General features: G+C 45.9%; 1 protein-coding gene across 3 annotated transcripts in view; it reads right to left on the bottom strand.

Moving 5' to 3' along the window:
- Positions 1–735: 735 nt before the first annotated feature.
- rap1gds1 (RAP1, GTP-GDP dissociation stimulator 1) overlaps positions 736–23,459 on the bottom strand; it is a 33,325-nt gene continuing 10,601 nt past the window's right edge. The window contains exons 4-15 of one of the 3 annotated variants that reach the window (XM_023820943.1): positions 22,420–22,545; positions 18,858–19,004; positions 13,426–13,554; positions 12,840–12,965; positions 10,537–10,680; positions 9,548–9,679; positions 8,190–8,324; positions 7,967–8,092; positions 4,717–4,856; positions 2,880–3,006; positions 2,570–2,698; positions 736–2,255 (exon numbers count right to left, since the gene is read on the bottom strand). In XM_023820943.1, coding sequence (XP_023676711.1) covers positions 2,128–2,255; positions 2,570–2,698; positions 2,880–3,006; positions 4,717–4,856; positions 7,967–8,092; positions 8,190–8,324; positions 9,548–9,679; positions 10,537–10,680; positions 12,840–12,965; positions 13,426–13,554; positions 18,858–19,004; positions 22,420–22,545 — 1,589 coding nt within the window. In that variant the 3' untranslated portion in view covers positions 736–2,127. Of the gene's footprint in view, positions 2,256–2,569; positions 2,699–2,879; positions 3,007–4,716; positions 4,857–7,966; positions 8,093–8,189; positions 8,325–9,547; positions 9,680–10,536; positions 10,681–12,839; positions 12,966–13,425; positions 13,555–18,857; positions 19,005–21,944; positions 22,339–22,419; positions 22,546–23,459 lie in introns of those variants that run through there. The other 2 variants (XM_023820945.2, XM_023820944.1) reach the window with 2 other exon arrangements.

Here is a 23,459-nt window from a genome sequence, read left to right as displayed (position 1 = left end):
TAGGAACAGTGTTGGCAGTGGTGTTAAATAGCAGTGTTCAATACTGCGTAATCATGGAAAATCAGTTTAAAATGGAATATCCCTACAGGCAATGTCAATGCAGCAGTCTGCCTACAGTTTGAATTTCACTTCTGAACATTTCATTGCAAAATAAGTAAAAATATATAGCAGTTAGTTCCGACCAAATCTGATTGGACGAGGCGTTCTGTGAATGCTGTGATCAGAGTATAACTGCACTCGGACATTTCACATCAGGTGTATCAATGCTTTACAGGTGTATCTAAAAACGTTAGTCAAATTTAAAGGATGTAAAGTAGTTGGGAGCAAGTGAGCTGTTGCACTGTAATGTTTATGTTGCTTGGCAACAGTTAAGTTGGCTGGTGGGAACTATTTTTTTTTTTTTTGAGGAGGCCGTAAATGTTTAAATAAACAATCAATCAAAGTATTATCTGTTGTGGCTTATTACTTTACCTTAAATGCTACTTGAACTGTTGTATAAAAGCAATAACATACTAAAATTATGTGGTTGTACTCCAATATATCACACGCCTGTGATTTGGTCATAGGCACGAAGCCGCAGTCTACAACCAAATCACAGCCATGATATTTTGGAGTACAACTGTACGACTTCAAGTATGTTATTGCTTTGCACATCCCCCGCTAGTGACAGATTAGTTATGTTAAAGGTAACAGTTCTCTGTGGAGACGTTTTAGCTGATAAATCAGAAACAAATCTTATAGCCAGCAACCATTTTAATTTTCTCATGAGTTTCAGTTCTTGAAATTTACAATTCAGCAACAGACATTTACAACAAATGCTTTATATATAATCTTATGAAATAATGGTGTTTTTTTCCTGATAGGTTTTTGTAGTAATTAGCCAGGGTACAAATCTAATAAATTACAATAAATAAGACAGATGAGGTCTTTTGAAAATATGGCTAACCTACATCATTGGGTTTACCAGCATTCAGCCAGCTGGAATATCACCCATCAAAGTTGCCCTTTAACCAGGAGGAAAAAACATGCACAATGTTGGTCTAGCTAAAACCAGTAACATACCACTGGCAAATACCTACATGGTCACATTACTCGCAGAGGGTGGGGGTAACACCACATACCAGGCAGCCTTCCTGACACAAATGCTATGCAATTATTTTTTTTTGCCCCAAACTACTCCTAAATGTTACCAAGTCTGATGCCACCAACCATTATGCATCTTATTTCCTGGGTAACTGCTTTGCTTTGTTCTGGTGTGTGTCATATTAGACCTTCCACGAGCCAGCACCATTTCCCACCATTAGCCCCACCTCTACACTCACCTTTGCCTGATCAGTGAAAAACTCCTACCCCCAAGCTGCAGGCTAGGCCTGTATGCGCCCAACATGGCCCCAAACATACAGATCCACAACACCGCAGACCATGTGGGAATCTTTATTACACAAGCGTGATCATGTTTGACCTCTTACCCTTCCACCCAAGGTTTTGGTGTCAAATACCAGTGAGCATATAGCAGTACTGACCAACGTCTTTCTACGAGACCTGATGCCGGAGCGGGATGCTAATGGCAGAGGGCGTAGCATCTGCCCCTGATCTGTTCTTCCTAGTTACAGTGTTGACATGCTCAGTCTTTCGCATGGAGAGGGGACAAGGGGTGTGTTTCGGGGGAACGGAGAGGTATACGTGACTGGCAGGACTGGTTAGGCAGGTTAGAAAATGGTTACACCATCGACTGGACTACAACATGTACGTCTCAACTACACTGGTATTCAAGCTACACAGAATACGTCAGATGCTTCATGAATGAATTAAGGATTTGCCCCTCCCCCCACGATCCCTTTTTATTTGTTTTTTTTTATTCCCCAACTGGCAGACTTCACAGCTATGGTCTTAAAAACATTGTTCTCTTCTTGATTTGTTCTCTATTGCAAAGGGATGCCTGTGGTGCCTTCTGGGGACATCGCAGGGCATGGCATGCATGTGTGTAATTGAAAGGAGGAGGGGCTGGGCTTCGTTATTAGGACAGCGAGCGGCTGACTGGTTGGGAGACCTCGGGGAGTAACAACAGGACACATGGAAGTGAGACCAGACAGTAGGCGGGGCGAGTAGGAGTGACTTTAGAGTCCTTCAGCTCTGCACTGTTAACCTCTGCTCCGTCAGCGAGGCCTGGTGGGACACCGTCTTGTTCTCGTGTGTCCTAAGCTGGGATACCACGTCCAGGAAGGCCAAGCCCTGCACCTCTTTGTGGAGAGGCTCTGTGGAGACAGGTGGGGAAATATGGGCCACATCAAACAGGTTCTGCAGATCAATGTGAGTCAAGCAGTTCACACCACTTGAAAGAAGAGTATCTAGACCAAAGAGAGTAATGCACTGCATTCTGCCATTGGAGTTCTGTGGACCTGAAAGCTAATTCCATCTATGGGTCTTATGAAACCATGATGGTATTCTTCATGCCTTCTGGACACCAATGACCAAGATTAAAGGAAAACAAATCTATATGTGACAAATTTCTTTGTGTTGTACGGTCCTGGTCTTCCACCCACAACCACACCCTTGGCTGTGCCCTCACCTGAACCCATGACTGCACACACAAGGATCATGGAGTTGTACTTGATCTCCGGTGCGCTCTTCTCGTCTGACAGAAGCTTATGGAGCACCTGCACCAGGCCGGCACTCATGAAGTCCTTCTCTGCAGAACCTGGGAAGGGCAGACCGCTGTATCATGGTTTCCATACGCAAACCCATAAATATACAAATTTCTGGACAGACACAGTGAATCAAACCAAGAAACACAATGAAGTCTCCTCCACAGAAACTCCAGTATTACAGGGATTTTTTGGGGAAGTGTGGGCCTGGGTTTTAGGAATCACGACTCTCACCCAAGTCCAGAGCTGCAATGAGGCCCAGAGCAACCAAGGCTTCATTCTGCATGATCATGTGCTCGCTGGTTGCCATGGTGACCAGGTGCTTCACTCCACCTCCTTGGATAACTGTCCTGACTACATCCTGCAGTCGATAAAGTAAAAATGATCTGAAATGAATATGAAGAGTACACCAGCACTGCAAAGACTGCTCAGGGTGCCACACCTTGGGGTTGACACCCTTTCTTCAAATAAACTGCGTACTAGGCAAGTGAGCTCCAGAAAATCCTCAAAATGACCTATAAATCTCCAACAGCCTTGAGCCCAGTCTTGTCCATGACTCTGGTGTGAAATGAGCACCTGCATCTGACCTGAAACTTTCTTGCGGCAGGTAGAACTGAAGCACAGCTACTCTGGTTCTTCCGAAAACCGACACGGAGTTTTATCATTTTCCGCGGAGCAGCTCTTCCCAGAAGGCAATCAGCTGTCAGGACGTGGCCGCAAGCTGCTCGCTGATGTAAAGCCAGCGGCCGCTTCACAGACGCGTCTTGTTACGCCTCATGTTCCTGCCAGGCGTGACAGAGTGCCCGTGCCACACTCTGTGATGGCCGAGGATGGCACAAAAATGTGGGGGGACGCAATTCCATAAATCAAGTCCTGTCCAAAAGTCCCACGAAGGCTGAGTCAGTGTCCCCCAGGACTTCACAGTCACCACAGGAGAACGAGAAATGATGAAAATAAAAGCCACAAGGGTCGGCACCCAGTGGGACCAGTGACAGGATGGTGCCACAGCACAGCTCAAACACAGCATCATGTAGGCCTGGCCTGTGATTCTACTAGATAACAGTATTTATCAGATGATTTTATCCAAAGCTACACATTTTTTTTTGGAGAAAACAGGGTCAGACCGTCCCTAGAGCAACTTTGGGTTGAGAGTCTAGCTCAGGTGCCCTGTGGTGAAATAACTCTGCTGACCACAGGATTAGAATCAGCAACCTTCCGATCATGGCACTGTCCCCTAATGCACTGAGCCCCACACACCAACCCCATGCCGTTACATGATTTCTCACAAATCAAGAGAATACACATAATGAAAGATGCTTCACTGACCACGTGCAGCCAGAGCATTAGGAAGTTTACTCAGAATCGGAAACAAAATTTAGTTTAATGCCAAGTAGGTTGACGTTACAAGGAATTTTCTTTGGTATGGTGGTGCTGCATACAAAAACAACAATAAGTACAATGAGTAATAAAAGCAACAATTGCTAAGTACTACTCATTCGGCCAGGTGAAAAATAATGGACGTCGTACAACAATAGTTGATAATTCAGGAATTATTCCTAATGGTCAACCAAAACTGGAAGTACTTTTGAAGTTAGATAATTTGCTGTTATTCTTCAATCCAACTCCCAAACCACCTTTACAGATTTAGGTCGGGGGTGGTGGGGGCCAGGTCATCGGTCACAGCCCTCCATCTCTCTCCTTGTTCACAACATAACACTCACTACATAACCCTGAGGTGTGCTTAGGATCATTATCTTGTTGATTAACAAATGATTATCAGTCGCCGTGTCCAGACTTTTGACTAGTACACTAAGGGGCGACTATATTAGTTATACCTGCTTCTCCATCGTGTGGCTGGAACTGACTAATTTTCAGTGTGGTATGATTGTATTTTTAACAGTAACCCTGGGAAATAGCAGGGACTAAATAAGGTCAATGAACGGGTACTAGGCTTTCAGGAATAATCCTATGAAGAATCTGAATGTGTGCTTATCTAGCGGGATGCTAATACTAAGATGAATGTGTGTATCTTGGGTGATGGAATCGCTCACACCCGCCAGGCCAAACTGACCTTCGACTTGCTGTGCCGGATGAGGGCGGAAAGCAGCCGGTTGGACTCTCCCATCACTCCTGCGTGGTCCTTGGCTTGGCACCACTCCACCAGCCGCTCCACCAGCTTGGCATTGGTCCCCAACTGTTCGGCCGCATCCACTGGAGTGCGACACAGATGAAGGGAGCATAAGGGAATGCAGGGGGAAAAGGCAAAGGGTAGGATATAGGGGCCGACGTTCTACTGCGATCTCATAATGAGAGTGACGTCAAAGCATAACAGTCTTGAGGAACGGTGATGTAATAATGGAGCCCGGTGTGATACAACAATGGAATTACATCATAGTCAAGTCAGACAATATTGGAGACTGCGGTATGAGAATAATGGATTCACACATTAATGGAGAGGAGTGATGTAATAATGGAGCCAGCTCATTATGGAATTACATCATTATGTAGTCTGGAGTGACACAATGATGGGATCATATAATGTAGACAGGTGTATGTAATGTATCACAGTCTAGAGTGATGCAATAATGGAATCACATTATAATGAGGTCACATTCTGGAGTCTGCAGTGTCAGAATAATGGAGTCACATCATAATGGAACCTGGAGAGTTCCTGAGTAACACTACTACGCACACGTTTCCAGTTAACACCCCAGCACATGCGATTTAATACATTTTTAGAACCTATTTGTTCAGCCCACTTGATGGTGACTGTCCAGACGGGTAACCTTGCGTCCCTGCTCCCTCAGCTAAGCCCAGTGAGATGTCAGTATTACAGCCTCCTTAAGTCCCATTGCTTACTACAGCTTTCACTGCAATGGCTAAAATCTGCATTCAGTAATTAAGCTGTAAGTAAACAGCGTAAGACTCATTCCAGCAAGTGACAGCGAGGGAAGAGATGCATACTGTACACGCATTACCCCGTTACTATTACCCCTGCAAGACCAAAATAAAACAATAAGGAAGATGGATGGGTACTGCTCTGCAGACAGTTTTATTCAAAGTGACTTTTTACCCATTTATGCAGCTGGATATTATACTGGAAGAATTCAGGTTAATTAACTCAACTCGCCGCCTCGATAGCATGGCCTCTCCCGGGACGTGAGCCGATACCCTTCAGCATATCAGCCCATATCCTTAACCACCTGCTGCCATGACATGGTTCCTCAGACACCACGGAACGTGTAAATTCCCCTTCTCCCTTAACCTGGGGTGGAAAGCATTTCCCTTTGTCACCGCTCACAACAGAGAGAGATTTATCAAGTGCCTGTTTACTGTTAATGAAATGCCTTCAGCAGAATAAAAAGTGCTTAATCCTCAACAGTAAAATTAAGAAGAGCTGACACAGCTCACTGGACAGCTGGGCATGCGGAACAGGACACGGGGTGGGGAGGGCTGGGAATGTGCTTCAATAACAACACTTAAGAGAGGGCAGCGGCGTTTAGTCTGTGGCTCCTGCCAGCGATCACGGCTGCCTTAAACGCCTTATTAATTTTACCTGACATTACTATTATTAATAATGATAAAAGCGCTCATGCAGATTTGCTTTAAAAAGCAAACACTGTGTATTCCTTCCCACACAGAAGATTTATACGCCAGTGTTTTTTTCAAGTCTGCCATATCATGACTCTGATGGTCACCAAACAAACTAATTTATCAAATTACACATTTATTAAATATATGTAATTGACATTTGAGTACGATTACAGGTACACTGGAATGCTTCTTCTTACAGAAATATACAGAGGCTGGGGTTTGACTACAGTGTCAGGTCATTTATCCAGCGTCCCTCTGACTTTTTGTTGTTGTGTGTTAAGAATCCAAAAGACTTTTTGGGGGTGAGGGCAGCACGGGGTTAATTTCTGGATGGAGATTTTACGGGTGCAAATTGGAAAGTACACATACAAGTATATACGGCACTATTCTGACTCCATATTTTAGCCTAATTCTCAAGAGATGATACAGCAAAGAAAAAAGATCATGTATCAAAGGATGATGAAGCTATAAAAATCATGCTTTTTATACCCGTTTCTGGAATTTTAAAACTTTTTTTATGGACTGCAGTTAGACATGGGGGTCCCGCTGTATAAGGGTTGGGTAAATCCGTTTAGGCTAAAGCCAGGCAAACGCTGTGCATCCACAGTGTCTGGTCTTGCCCAGTTCATGTGGATTTGATTAATTTAAGTCACACAAGGGCACCTTAAATATGTGAATTTCTACAGCCATCTGCAGAGGGGGCCAGGCGTGACCCGGTGACAGCCACTGATAACTCTGGCACTGCTTTGCCCTCTCCATCATCCCCAAAGACACGTCTGAGATGTCACACTGCTCTGTTCCACGATGGTGACACCATATTGGCAAACAGACATTTTTCCCTCTGGGCTCTGTGACAGACATCTCAAATGATCTGAGTTCTGGTGTAACATTAAAACATCTCCATAACTGTTATGACTCCTGGATTAGGTATCTGAGACAGAAATAAAAAGTAAAAGAAAATAAATAAAAAATAAATAAATAAAAATCAATTTTATGCCATAAGACCCTGACAGATTGTACACACACACACACACACACACACACACACACACACACACACAGAGAGATTTGTATTCATATCTTTGTTGGGATTCTCTATTCATTTCTATGGGCATAACCCTAATCCCAACAATGACAACCTTAACCCCTACCCAGCCCTAACCTTAACCATAAGTAACCAAACAAAATACATGACATTTGGCATTTTTACTTTTTTGTTTGCAGTTACAGATTTTTATAAAGTTGAGGTTATCCTTGTGGGTACTGAAAAAATCCTCACAACTTACAGGTTATCATGTTTTGGGGAAATCTGTTCCCCACAATGTAATAATTACAAAAACACAAGTGTGTGCACACACACATAAACAGAATTGTATTCTTATTATTGTGGGGACCATCCATTTGTTTCTATGGACATAACCATAATCCTAAGTATTACAATCTAAACCCTTGACCAGCCCTACCCCTAACCATAAGTAACCAAACAAAATACTAGACTTTTGTCATTTTTAGTTTTCTGATTGCAGTCATATATTTTTATAAGATTGAGATTCTCTTTGCAGGGACCAAAAACAATGTTCCGCACAACCTCAAAGCAACAAGTTTTTATCACAATGTAATCTATACGTCACACCTACACCTACACCCACACACACACACATTCATGAAATGAATCAAGCATCCCTGGACGCCTTCTTGCCCCAAGGCACCATGGGAGCCTCACATACCCTGCGTGTCCACAAGCATCCGCAGCGTGCCCAGGAGCTTGAACTGCACGGGGGGCATTTCCGAAGGGAGGAACTTCAGCACCACATCTGCCACACCAGCTGCCAGCATCTTGGACTTGTTTACCACTGCGGGGGGGGGGGGGTGATGTAACAGGTCAGCCATATTGATTGCACTGTTTACACTTCTCGCTGATATCCAGCCTCAAGGTTAAGGGGTGCTCACCCGGGATGGCGAGGTTCCGCAACGCGCTGAGGGCGGCGTGCTGCACCGTGACGTTGCCCTCCTCCACGTGACGTTCCAGCAGCTCCAGCAGCCTCTGTACAATGCCAGTGTCCACCATGTGGATGCAGTTACCGTCTGGAGGAGGCACAGATAGCATCGTACACTGCATCATACTGGAGGCCTACGGCGTGCTACCACAGTATTTGCTGTGCGGTGTTACAGCCACACCCTTTACACATGCCTTTATGGCCACACAGCCAATGGCACGCCCACTTTTAGTCATGCAGCCAATGACATGTCCCCTTATAGCTACATAGCCAATGACACACCCCCTTATAGCCACACAGCCAATGACATGTCCCGTTATAACTATACAGCCAACGACAGGTCCCCTTATAGAGTGATGACAGTCTTCCCGACTTCGAGTCGTCATCACAGCTTGACTGCTTCTCTTCACTAAAGCTGCACTTTGAGGTCAGATTTGAAATTAAACTAAAGGCACCTGGCACCACTGAAAGGTTGAGACATGATTAATGACACCACTGCAGGCTCATTTCCAGCATAAAGTGATCCCAAATGCAGCTGGGGCACCGCCAAAACAGAGGGATGCCTTAATAAATGACATAACTATCTTCTGGCAAAACGGCTTCAGTAACACACAGCAAATATCCTACATAAAAATTGATAAAATGCGAATATAAAAAGCACTACTAAAAATAATAATTTCAAAATACGAATCACAAAATAAGCAAAATACAATTTATTTGGTATAATGCTACTCCCTGGCCATAAACATGCAGTGTGCACCATGTCCACCAGGGGGTGTCTTGCATTGATAGGATGGGTTGACAGGGAGGGGGAAAAAAAAAAGAGTGACACAGACATGGAAATTTGACATACATCTTATGTGAATTTAGCTCTTTATGCCTTACATCTAAAAAACGATTTTGGCTCATATATCAACTGTGGATTAACCAGTAATTAAGCCAATTAAGACAGAAGAATTGTGCTATGTTGGTATGAAATCCCAGGTACACATGGTAGATAACTCAGATCTGTAGCACTCTAGTTCTCAGGTATATCAGGGGAAATTAGGCAGGACAGGGCAGGCTCAGACAGGGCAGAATATGGCAGGACATGGCGGGATAGGGCGGGACACGGCGGGACAAGGCGGGATATGGCGGGACAAGGCGGGACATGGCGGGACATGGCTGAACAAGGCGGGACAAGGCGGGACATGGCTGAACAAGGCGGGACAAGGCGGGACAAGGTGGGACATGGCTGGACAAGGCGGGACAAGGCGGGACACGGCGGGACACGGCGGGACATGGCGGGACATGGCGCGACAGGCCTCTTACCATTACGGGCAAAGTTGGCAACAGCTAGTGCCCCAGCTAACTGCAGCTGGTGGTTGTGGGATGGGACCCAGGACAGGACCCGCTGGAACACGCTGCCTTTGCCTCCCTCAAAGAGCTTCTGCATGGACTCATCTGAAATGGTTTATTGAAAGGAAACAAGCACACAGTCAATCAGTAACTCTTACTACCTCTAAAACACTGTAGGCAGCTTTCTTGGCCAATCTGTCACATGCACATGTGGCGCGGGTGCGAGACCATTACCTACAGGAGACAAGCTTATTTTCTAAGCACACGTACATCTTACAACAGTTCCCGTTTAACGACAGGCAACATTCTCCGACAGGGTCCCTACTCGGGGGTGAGGCCGCAGCCCAGGGATTCCGCTCACCAATCCAGGCTCTGTGAGCATTCAGCGGGTCTCAGCAATCAAATCAGAATTACGGTCATCTTTGGGTAGAAAAATGGAGCACTTCGCTTTTAAAGCTGCCGTCAATTTATCGATTGGGCCATTTCCCACTCCGCGGCTCATTTTTTTTCTTGGAAAGTACCGTCACTCTCTACCTAAAGAAAGGCTTTAATTAATAAAGTGGACTGCAGGGACGTAGTACATTCCAGCAGAGCCAGTATCCTTATACGGCATAACTTTCATTTTCATTTTAATTCATCACCCAAAGCAAGGGACAATTGATTAAACAGGGTGTCAGTCAGTCTCTGGAGCAATCGGGGGTTAAGGGCCTTGCTCAAGGGTCCAACAGCAAAATTGCTTTGCTGACCACGAGATTTGACCAAGTGACCTCCTAATCACGGGCATGGCGTCCTAATGCACGGAGCCACGCGCCACCCCAAAGCAAAGCAGTCCTCCAACCCAAGTGTGAAGCAATATCCTAGTGAGGTCATCCAGAGCACACATGACATCACAGGCGACTCAGACATGTGGAGATGGATGCAGGTTCCAGCCTGTCCACAGAGGGGACTTCGCTCCTCCTCACCCCCCAGCAGCAGCAGCACCATGAGGTCCGAGGCCGTCTTCAGCTCGGCCACATCTTCCTCTCGCTCCCCGTCCACAGCCTGATCCACCAGCTCCAGCAGAAACTCCACCAGCCCTGCTTCCACCAGCTGCAACTTGATCACATCTTGGGTGCGGGGCGGGGGTGGTGGGGACAGGGAGGAGGAGGACGGAAGAGAGGAAGACAGAGCGACAGTAACAGTAAATCTAGTGATGCCACCATAGTGACCCCATCAGGCCTGAGCAAACAGCAGGCTGAGACACAGAGAGCCAGCTGGCTCAGGGCCAGTGCGTGCGGATCACAGGCAGACAACATAAACCTGAAAAGCTAATCAAACAGCCACCCTGCTCTCACTCAATCTCCCATAATTCTATGGGTCAGTCACCTGACCGACTGACCTGCTGGTAGGATCAGGCCAGTGTGAGATCTCGTGTTTGGATAAAGGCGGCACGGGCGTGGCTGACCACCCGGAGCAGTGCTGGCAGTGTGGAGCCTCTGGTCCGAACAGCACCTGTCACACCGCAATCCCACATTTCCCTAAGTGACTGCGACGGGACACGGGCAGCTCACCAGGCTGAGGGGACTGGCAGACAACCAGGGAAGATTCATGCTGGCTGGTGTGGGGAGAGAGAGAGCTTCCACAAAGCCGCATGCAAAGGAGGCTCTAAGAATGCTTTCTATTGGGGGGGGGGGGCATTATATGAACTGCTGAGAGCCTGACAGAAACCAGAATGCTGACACATCGGTTTAAACAGAACTAATAATTCTCTTCTAATGACAGATCCAGAGTCAGTAGGACTATTTAAAATAATCTACAGAAAAAATGAGACCTGATCACCAAAAATAAACTGGCAGAATAGCTGGCGGAATATAGGTTTAAGGGAAAAAAATCCAATTCAGTTTATCTGTTCTTTTATGCATTTTTTTCTTTTCCCACTGTGCAATGGTACAGTATACATAATATTTGCCTCATTGCCACAAAACCCATTTTCTATAGCCGCTTATCCTAGTCAGGGTCATGGGGGTATGGAGTCTATCCTGGATGCAATGGGTGTAAGGCAGGGAACAGCCCAGGATGGGGCACCAACCCATCGCAGGGCACAGTCACGCGCCAGTCACTCACACGCCAGTCACTCACACGCCAGTCACTCACACGCCAGTCACTCACACGCCAGTCACTCACACGCCAGTCACTCACACGCCAGTCACTCACACTCCATTCACTCACACTCCATTCACTCACACGCCAGTCACTCACACGCCAGTCACTCACACTCCATTCACTCACACTCCATTCACTCACACTCCATTCACTCACACGCCATTCACTCACACGCCATTCACTCACACGCCATTCACTCACACGCCAGTCACTCACACGCCAGTCACTCACACTTCATTCACTCACACGCCGTTCACTCACACAGGCACACCTACGGGCAATCTGGTAGCTCCAATTAGCCTCAGCATGTTTTTTGGACTGTGAAGGGAAACCTGAGTACTTAGAGGAAACCCCACGACGACACGGAGCAAACTCCACACACATGGAACCATAGTGGAGACTTGAATAAAGGTCCCAGATGCCCCCAGTGACCCCCTGGTGCCACATGGCACCCCCCCCCCGGCACCAGGCGCCTTTCTTTGAGGAACAGAGGCTGCCTGTGGATTATGAGGTCCCTGATTTACTCTAGGGGGCCAAGAGAGATGAGCTAAACTTAGAGCTGATGACCCAGGATCCATCAGCTGGGGCGTGGAGTCAGAGAGGCTACAAGGACGTCTGGTGCGTAACGTTCCCTGGGCCGCCGCGGCACGGGAACCCAGGGGAGAGCTGCAGGAGGTAGTAAATGTGTCCGTCAAGGTGAGCTATAGCTGCCGGAGAGGTTTGCGGCGTGGTATCAAGGCGAACAAAAGGTCAATGTCTCCCAGGGCTGATGTGAAGGGCTTTTAAAACCAAAGCGAGAGTGAGTGCGTTCCTGAGAGCAGCCGACACGGCCGTGCAACTTTCACAGTCATTTACACGTCTATCCAGAACCTGCTCCTTATCCCACATCTTCATTTAGCAAACACACTTACAAAGACTACTTGCAAACCACAGCATGCAAGAATACTAAGTGTACATGATGACTGAAATTTTAAAGACAGGAACCTTGAGCTAGACTATATTTATACATGTGCATATCACATTTTTTTTGCTGGACAGTCTCGGTTTGGGAGTCTGCTGACCACAGACAGATGACCCAGTTATTGGAGAGATGGCCACCCCCGACTCTGGGACCCTGACTCACCATTCTCTGCCAAGGGGGCAAGAACCTCAAAGATCATCTCCTTCTTCTCGTGCTCCGCCTGTTTGCGGAACAGCTTGACCAACTCCTGAGCTATGTTGGTGGCCGCAAACTGTTCCTTGCTGGACTCTGCCATGGGACACAGCCAACAAGTTGTAAGTGCCAACCACGCTGATGTGTTATAGACAGGAATTAAAAACATGTTGAGTATACTGCCCCCCAAAGGCTAAACACAGTAGCTACACAGATGCTGAAACTGACAAGGGGGTCTTCTGAGTTTTTGAATGCCCATCCATATGTGCATTAAGTAGGTAAATGATAGTTTATCTTCAAAATCAAGCATAGCTGAACTAAGATTCTCTCATGAGATAAAATTAGAGACCTGATTATGGCCTAAGAGACCCCAATCAAGGTGATAACTCAAATTTGATTGAATATGCAATTACGGTGTTTTGCCTTTGTGGGGCAGTATAGCTTGAACTTTATTGCAGTTATGTTTGGGTTACAAAAATAATGTTGCTGCTCCTGGCCCGGTCTCGTAGACAGATAAAGGGGCAGGAGTATGGACATGCCCATCTGCAGGACCCACCCAGCTCTGCCAGGTTCCCGAAGGCGATCAGGCACATCTCAGTCAATGCTGTGTTCTGCGAGTGGATGCCCAGCAGCTTCACCAGCGTGGGAATCACGCCCATGTTGATCAGCTGGGCCTGCAGGGAATCTGAAACAAGACGGGCAAAAGCGGTGGGTCTGGCGCCCACGTTGCCGGGCTGCACTGAGAAGCAGACGGAGGGTTCTGCCAAACCACTGACAACCCGCCTACTGTGTCGAAAACAACAGGGATCACAGGTGTTAGCATGTGCAGACGCACACAAGGAAATGGGGGTGAATCCCATGTTAGCGTTTGACAATCTACACACAAGGACACTTGGAAGGCTTCCCCAACCTCTTACTTCCCAGTTACGATCAGCAGAAAGCCGAACAAAGAGCAGAGGATGGCAGGGTAATGAACGGGAAGGGCAGAAAGATGCAGATACTTCAGCAAACAGAAGCAGGGACTCATTGAATACTGAATCAAATGGCTGACTGATTAGTGAAGTAATATAAAGAATGAAGCCACGGGAGGAGCTATATACAAGCATGCTAGCCAGTTAAGACGATTCGCAAACTAAAGACCCCCGAGTATGCAAACTGGGCTGTGAAGGCTTGGGAACAGAGTCTAGACGGCTCACTTCGATGCACACGACGCATCCGGCTGGGTGCGGTTGATGTATCCCGCCTTATCCCCATAATTTGTCAAGCAATCTGTTGAGCTATTTTACCCGAATAGTGAATAAAGCAGCGTTGCATGCTGCTATCGCCATAAATGCGTAGCTAAAGAGCTCTCTCTACACCCTACAGAGAGGTTGACTGTGCTGAAGTCTTTGCGGGTCATTTTTGTGTCCTGGATCTCTGCCGGCAGCCAGGGCAGCCTATGCTCTCCTTATACTTCAGAAAACATTTAAATTTAACAGGGTGATGAACGAGGCCCCTGCAGAAAACGGTGCCTGCACAAGCAGCCATTGCCCCAGCTGAAACACCCTGCCGTTAAAGACGGATGGGATATCACAGGCGAGATGCTCCACCTCCCCCCATGAAAATGGCCGGGTTTTTCCACCAAGCAGTGAGGGGAAACGCTCTGGCGTCTTGTGCCAGTGTCAAGGAAATCAGGGTACCTTCAATGGACAATCTCATCCAGAGGAGTGGCCAACAGGGAAATCGCAATGACAAGTCAGAGTGAGCTTCAAAGACGAGTGCAAAGAAAGAGGTCACATCCTATCCTTTTCTTAATGCCAAGCCACATTGTCCCAGGATAATTCAACATATCTCAGGGATTAAGACATCAGCAAGGGGCAAAAGGAAGATCCTGAAGTGGAGAGAGAAGGAAGAAATAGTTAGTTTGACTCAGACAGGAAAAGATACAGGAAGGGAGGGGAGAGAAAGCCAAATCTAAAACTAAAAGGAACAACCATTCCAGAAAACAATTTTTTTCCACACTTCACTGCTTTCAAAACCTGCTACCATACATGCTATATAAGACACCGTATTTCATGTAGTAATGTGACCAGCTATCAGTGTAAGCAAAATCAGCAGAGCTCCTCAGTGTAGGAACGGGCATGCTGCTGGCCAACACTCCTCCAGACCCCACAGAACAGGACGTAGATCTTTCTGCAGCAAGTCCATCCATTTGCTCTCAGGCCTACAGAACACCGACTCAGCTAATGCTATGCTGTCAGGCCTGGAAACCAGCCCAGTGCACTTAAATTTAAGGATGACAGGGCATCGTTTTCTTTCCATATAATCCCAGATCCAATAAGAACGAAGAGAGCGTTTACCATCTTTGTTCTTCTTTCGTGTGTTTCACTGATTTAATTGCTCTCTTTCTCTTGTTCTGAATTAGCTACTTCTGCTATTTAAATGTGTCCTATGCCAATGGTGCAGGCTTGATCCCAGTCATTCTGCGAGCAACCGCTGCACTGTTAACTCGGGCGACGGGCTGTATTTACAGACCTAAATCAATAACGCAGTCAGAAGAAGACGGAGAGCGAGAGCATAGAGTGAATCTCAGAGGAGAGCCAGAGACCAGCTGGCGGAGGGAGGGGGGATCAGTGCAGTGTAGTATTGCGTTGTTAGCAGGCATCGTTACTCAAGGTGACACATGCGGCTTACAACTGAACACATCTTGCCATCAACGCAGCTGGATGCCGGACTTATGCAGCAGGAAAGCGGATTTCATACCTGGAAAGTACAGTGACTTTTACTCACTCAGAGGTTGAACGTTTAATCACGGATACAACTTCTTTACGGCCTGTACTTCACTCTAACCTCTGCGGCCGGTGTCTAAATTAAACCGGCGGGCATGCAGGGTCTCAAGGTGTACTTGCACGTCAGACCTTGGAGAAAGCCATCCCTGCTCATTTATGGGCGGCCTGACTGCATGACTGTACAGAACTGAGAAACGAGAGCCTGAGAACATGACACCCAGGAGATGGGGTGGGTGAGCAGCCAGCGGACGAGGCAGCTTTGACGCCACATACTAATGGCTCACTTTCTGTCCTCTAGCCACATTTAGGGTACTGCAGAAGCATTTCGACTACACTATTGTGTATACTGAAGGTTATCAGCTAAGCTGGAGTAACCATCAAAGATAACATGACTGGCTGTGTACATACTTCTATTGACTGGCCACTTCTCCCTTCAGGATCTTCATACCAAACTCTTTATAGGTGCCCTGTTTTCTCCCACAATCGTCAAACCCCCAGCTGTGAAAACAATGGCCTCTTTGCCCAGCCTCTGATTATTAGTAAATGTTGCAGAAGCGCTCCAATGAGGCCTAGATGGCTAGCTATTGCTATCAAAAGCTGCTACTATCACACATGGACTTGCCTCTTTTTCAGAGGAAAATCCCCTCTTAAGCTGCAGAAATGGAAAGAACACAGAATTGTTATTCACAGAAATGTGACTCGTGAGATTTTTAATCTGTATCTTTAATTGGTAACAGTCTAATCAAGCCTCATTAGGGAGGATGCTGACCGGAAGTAGAATCAGCACTTGGTGAGAACTACAAGAAACTCATCCCTGTGCATGAATGGATTGCTGAATTTGCTCTGCCACACCAATCACAAGTGAATGGGTTGAGGGGGTTTCATAATGTACATTTTACTGTTGTGCATCTTAGGTCTCTCAGAAAAACATATTTAAACACAAACCTAAACCCAATTTAAACTGGATCATTCAGGGCATGATTAAGCCCAGTTGAGCTTCACAAACTGAACAGTTTCACTTGTAAAACAACAGCATTTAATGTTTTGAATGAAATATTTGATTTAATACTGGGGCACAGTCCCCAGCATCTTCAACCTATGTCTTGTTTGCAGCTCTGGAAATATTTAAGAGATCACTCTATATTTTTAAAAATCTGCATTTTAAATCCTAGTTTAATCCCGGTCTTGCAGGCAGAAGGCTACACTGTGAGGAAGGCTGCTTCCAGGCTCAAAGTTTCTAAAACAGCAGGACACAAGAACAAGGTGAAGCAGGAGACACTGGCAATGACCAAAAACCAGCCAGGTAGAGGGCAGAAGCGACTTTCTAATGGCAGAGATGACAGTCAACTTATCCAGCAGTGCCTCATAAATTGCAGGATGACATCAAGTGACCTTCAAAAGGATTGGGAAACATTAAGTGCAGGTGTGAAGTGCACTGTCCTAGAAGCAGGACTGAAGTCCCAGAAAGCAAGGAAGAAGCCCTTCATTAATGAGAAACTGCAGGTTGCAGTTTGCAAAAAATATATATTATGCATAGACACATAAATTGAGAAATGAGTGAAACCAAAAATGGTGCTGTGGTCTCTTAATTTTTTCCAGAGCTGTATATGTATTTTTAACGGAAAAGCAAACATGACCTTCCTCAGCTTCTTGAATACAGTAGCGGCCTGAAATCACTTTCAGATTCCCTACAGACTCCTGGACGATGCGATGGAGCCACTCACACATTCCCCCACAGCGATCCCACAAGCTTGGGGTTTAACAGGAACGCAGAGAATGATAACTCCGCACGCAAGGCCCACGGACATTAAACTGGGCAGCGGCTGGCCATAAATAATCCAGAAAAGCTCAATTAAAAAAAAAACAGCCCGAAGGCCGCGGAATTATTTAAGACGAGAGCTGCTGCTGACTCTATGAAAGCCCGGCACTGAATTTCATCCATCACAATGGACGTGTTCGCAGATGCCGATAAATGGTCCTCCTCAGAAATCAAACCGAGATGGCAGAACGTATTCCAGAATGAATCAGCCGCCTGAAGCACAATAATACTTCTTATGTAACCCTTATTATGCATTCAAACAATGGCCGCGGGTTCGCGGTATCACTGAGCACAGAGCTCTTAATGCCTTAACACCTTGTGGGCTCCGGTTTGTTATTTTGGGGAGGTGTGGGATGGGGGAGGGGGGTCAAATATGAAAATGAAAGACAACTGGAGAGAGATACATAAATTATAACCACTGTGGTAACTCCTCACTGCAAACGCATGGAATTACTGGGCTGGGTGTAAATTAGGGCCGAAACCACGAGACATCCACCCCCCAGCCATGTGTGACATGAAACCTCACTGCAGACCACTCAGGATAAATATGAGCACAGACTGCCGTCGTGTGAAGTGGTCCTAATAGTTCACACTATCATATACAGCAGCAGATGACGCAAGCAACAATAAGCCTTTCCCTGCTTTTGCAGGCATTTGTATCACAGACATTCGCACATCTAGACAGCAGACGATCTTTGTGCAGAGTGGCATGATCCGTGTCAGAACCTGTCTCATTGTGCAGTTAATGTCAGTCATGACCTTTGCGTTTTGGCCGCATCAACACTGCATGAGTAGTACTGCGTAGTGAATGTCCTAACACTGGTCTCGGCTTGAGGACTCAGGCACAATATTAAATGCTTGGCATTCAATTCTCATTTATTAAATTTTTAGCAGGCAGAAAGCCTTGGACACCTCAGGAACAGATTTACGAGGACCCGAGCGCAGCAGGCTGCCGGGAGGGAGTGTTGGCAACACTGCTATAATGCACAACGCTTTGAGTGACAGGAAGGTGCAAGTGCAGGCTTGAGATAGACACACAGTAGGCCGCACAAGAAGCAGCAAGCGCCCACTGTGCTTTAAGACCAGAACGCAGTTACGAAGCACGGAGAGCTGGGAAGCAGACCGTTAGTAACCGACCACAGGTGTTGACCTGCCAGCCATTTGCCTCACATTCTCATCAGCACTGATACTTCAGTCCCCACTCCAATACGTATCGACATACACATTCAAACGAAAAGAGAGGGCTCAATGCTGCCCCCTGTGGCAATTTCATCACAATACATTCATCCAACAGACCTCCATCTGACAGACTGACAATACCACAATCCTATACAAGGTTAAAGCATCTAAGATTGTTTTGTTTCTTGTTCGTTCGATTGATTTTGCGGGGTTGTTTATTACCATTATCATTGCTATAGTTCATCAGCATGCCACAAAAGACAGTCAACAGCTTCCCATTGGCCGGCTCAGTATTTTGGGACAGTGACTGTAAGTGTTCAGCTACTAGCTTTGCACCACCCGCCAGGTCAACTGCATTCCTGCCCTCATCTGCAAAACAAAGAGTTCAGGTACAAAACAAGACAAAAAAACAGGCACCTGCAAATCAGAACAGAAAACAGGAGCATTAATAAATCAAAGGCAAAAAGTATCTTCACAACAAATAAATGAATGGAGCAGCCAGAACAGAATACAGTAATAACGATCTTCGTTGTTACTATTTTGCTCAATAAAAAGTAATAATATTCAAATCAGTTAAAGCAACATAATCAAAGTGAATGGAGTAGAACCTCAATTAGAGCTCAAGCGAATTAATCACGGCTAACTGGACCATCGCTCCATCTTCGCTTTTACTGAAATTGTACAACCTTCACCTGTAGCAGTGGTGACTGATGAGTAAAAAAAGCTGAAGATAATATACAGTGGTACCTCAGAACTCGAAATTAATCCGTTCAGAACTCCGGACCGAATCCTAAAAAGTTTGAGTTCTGATCGAATTTTCCCCATAAGAAATAATGGAAAACCAATTAAGTGGTTCCCGGCACCAAAAAATTACACCGAAATATGTTTTTTTTTTTTTTTTAGCATTTAAACACAAAATGAACCGGACAAAACAAGAAAAGCATATACTGTATTAAGACATTTAAGCACATTTATCAAAACAGTAATTTTTTAAGTAAGAAAATAAATGTATCCAAACAATGTGTGAAGTTAAAAAAAAAAATGTCATGCCCCGATCATCCGTTCCTTCTGTGTGCCACGCCCCCTCGTTAACCCCGAGTGGAATCCCCGTGTGATCAGCTGTTTCTGGTTGTTGCCATTAGTCTGTATTTAGTCCGCGTTTCAGTTTGTTTTCCCAGTCGGCTCATTGTATTGTCCGTCTGCGTTTTGCCTGCCTTACCTGTAATTAAACCCGTATTCCCCGATACCCTGACGTCTGCGCCTTTGTCTCCGTTCCGTCCCCGCTCGGCACAACAATGTTATAATTAAATGTATTAATGGTTTATTATTAATATTAAAATAATTCATAAGAAATCTTTATTTTGAAATGTATTTTATTAAGTAATAATAATTACTGTTACTGTCTATCATTGTCTAAATGTATTTTTACTGTCTAAATATATGCATTCAGCCAGTGTAAACATGCACGATGCTATCACAGCGAATGCGAGGCTGAGACTGAAGCTTTATCCTATGTTTCCGCTGAGAGACGTGCTGCGTGACTCACTTCCCTGCGCGTATTGTACAAGTTATCTTAGGTCTGCCTTCACAGTTTGACTTCTGAGATTCAGATCGAGTTCTAGGTACTTTTTTTTTTTTCAAACTTCGACTTAAGAAATTCGAGTTCTAATGAGTTTGAGAACTGAGGTACCACTGTATTTTACAGAATTACAGTAGCAAAATTTTCCCAAGAAGAGAGATATTTTTGACTAGTAATGAAATTTTAGCAATGAGTTGTTTCAAAGTTGCTTGCTTCATAACTTAATCTCAGAAACAGATAAGGCACTAGCTTCTCTGCTTCTATGGACCAGCCCACTCTGATCTGTAGTCTGTGGTACTGGGAATCTGCTCAGTTATAGCGCTTGGGGCCAGAATCTCTGTATAAAGAAAAAGACAAAAATTGCTCAACCTAGGCTGCCTTAGACCACTGCCAAGTTTAGAAGTCAATGAATGGACCAAACAGTAGTATCCAATGTGGCGCATTATATTATGTTATATCTATTAACTGTACTTATTAAATCAATAATTGAGGTTCTACAAATAATAAAATGGTATTCAAAAATAAAAACAATCAAAAACACAAGAAAAGCATAAAACAAAATTTACCTAAACACTCCCAACTGTTGCATAACATTATGCAACACAGTGAGAAATATTGTCACTTTCTATGTAAAATAAGACATTGTTCCATCATAAATAGCACCTCCGAAGTTCAGTATGCAGGTAACAGAGGTAGATACATCAGGTCCAGAAAGTAAAAATCCAGATATATTCAACTGGTTGGTTGAAACAAATTCTTGGTCTGGATTTTTACTTTCTGGACCTAAACTATCCAGAACTGGTGGGTAAGCAATTCTGCTGCTTCCCATGCTGAACTTCACAACTGGCATGAATAAAATATATATGCATTTATATGTATCTACCTATTTGACTTTTCTGTTGCATAGCTTGACAGGTGTCATCATCCACAATGATTCGGACACCTAGCAATACCATAGTTAAATATCAGTTTGACCTGTTTTAGGGAAGGACTTTGGGATAACTGCCACACTCAGGGTAACACTGCAAAATCTGCTCCTGGATTTTAACGACTCTTCGGTAAAGCGTCGTTTTACGAGCTCGGCTCCTCCGTATTTCCTCCATCTGACCACAGAGAATGAGCGGGTCTGTGGCGAGCAGGTGGACTGCAGAATACCCACCAGCGCCCAGCCTGTCCTCCTGGCCCACTTTGGGCCCGTACACCTGACCACCTCCTGGCAGCGTGTGATGGCGCCGTAATCCTTGCCCAGCGTGGGCAGACAGCTATCGGGACCTGGGCTCCCGTCTCAGACAGCTGTTGTCCCGACACGCTCGCCCCCGGTGCCGTGGCGTGTGGCCAGCGGCTGCTGTTGCCACGGGAACATCTTGACAGCTCAGGGCCAGACGGTAGCCCAGCTTCACCTATCCACACTGCCCGGCCGTGCACTGGATTAGCTCATCGGCGCTAACGGGAGGCCGGGCGCTAACGGTGCCCTTCAAACTGTACCGATTCACAGCAGCCTGCTTCTCTGTGGTCCTGTGGAGCTCAGCACCAGCAAGGTCTGCAGGGTCACCTCTGACGCCACTGTGGCTTCTTTGCCACTTTCCCTGCTTGCTTCCCCTGCCTGACCCTCTCCTGTATCCACGACAACTCCTGCATTTTCATTCATTTATTCAACTGGAAATTTACCGGCACCGAGAATCGACTGCCACAGGGTCACTCGCCCACACCCTGACCCCAGCCCTACTCACCTCCCGCCAGGCGCCCCCCTGCTGTCTGACTCCTCCCTGCTTCTTCAGCTTCAGATTTAACAAAAAAAATCCCCATCTGGCAGTGGGCAGAGTAACTCAATCACCCAAAAAAAAACAATGTCCTTGGGGCAATACTCCATTTTGTCAATTTATGGCAGGCCTTAAACAAACCACGGATCAGCCTGAATCATCATCGGGCTTTTGTGTCGTATCATTACCTGTAATGAAAGCTAATAGTGGAACAAAGACATTTAACTATAGCCACTGATTATAAGTAGTTTCCTTAAATATACAAGAACGGATCCAGCTTCAAGGATTCAAAATGACCACCGTATGGTCACAAGTCTAGCTGCCTAACCACTCACAGCCATCAACAGTAAACCATCTGCTTACTGGCCTGGAGCCTTCGGTGGTTGTCATGATGGGGAGGGGGGGGGAGGTTTCAGGAAAGGGGGGTTCTGGGGGTGTCACTTACGGCTGTCATAGCAGATGTTGCCCAGGGCCCGGCCCGTCTGGAGCAGGACTTCCTGGTCTTTGCAGTGCAGCAGCTCCACCAGCGGGGGCACTAGTCCAGCGTCCACACACGGGCCCCGCATGAACTCTGTGGATGAATGTATTGTCAGCCGGCCCGTCAGAAAAAGAGAAAAGCACCGTACTAATAAGAGAACATCGGTCAGACAGAGGACACAATAAGTGATACGCAGAGAGGCTGGCCACCCGACCTACAGCGGCAGCATGCAGAATAGGTAGGTGCCGCCGCAGTTTTATTTTATATCGACTGCGTCTCTCAGGATATTACACACACTGAAAGCAAGTGAAAGAACCGCAGTTCAACAGAGGACGCATCAATCCAGAGAAAGCCAATACGAAACCTGCTTCTTCATAAATCAGGCTTTCTGCAATAAATGGTAATGCTGTGATACTGCTCGCAGTTGGATGCCTTTATTATAATACCACTTTGTTCTTAATAAATCCTGTTCTTAAAAAAAAAAAGCATAAATGATCTTATACTAACATTCCATAGGAACGTGGCTTCAAGAATGTACAATCGAAATTCTGGGATATGAAACTGATGGGCAGCTTTGTAAATTAACACTGATTTAGACCAGCTATTTACATGGTTTTATTGTGGGCCAGCACCTAGCATCAGTACATACCCTACCACTGCTCTTATTCGAACCAGGCCAACTCAAATGCATTGTTCATCTTTCATTTAGTCCATAAACACAAATGCATGTGAATAGACAGAGACAGAATTTTCAGAAAACACCCAGAAAACACAATTGGCTGGTGTATGATTGATCCATTAATTATTCATCCCAGAAGATCATTATTGAGTCAGAGCGAAATGGACTCAAAAAGTTGAGGCTGGTTCAGCCACCTGGCCACCTCCCCACTGCTTCTCCATTTTACACGGTGACTGGAATGGAGTCCTGGAATGGAACGTTTCCCCTTGATTTTCTGCCTGATATGGTCACTTTGCAATTGCAGAGCAGATCTGGCTGCTATCTGAAC

The sequence above is a fragment of the Paramormyrops kingsleyae genome, chromosome 12 (assembly GCF_048594095.1).
Source record: "Paramormyrops kingsleyae isolate MSU_618 chromosome 12, PKINGS_0.4, whole genome shotgun sequence".
NCBI classification, from domain to species: Eukaryota; Metazoa; Chordata; class Actinopteri; order Osteoglossiformes; family Mormyridae; genus Paramormyrops; species Paramormyrops kingsleyae.
Note: the sequence above shows the minus strand (reverse complement) of the source record. Positions and strands in the feature narration are given on the sequence as shown.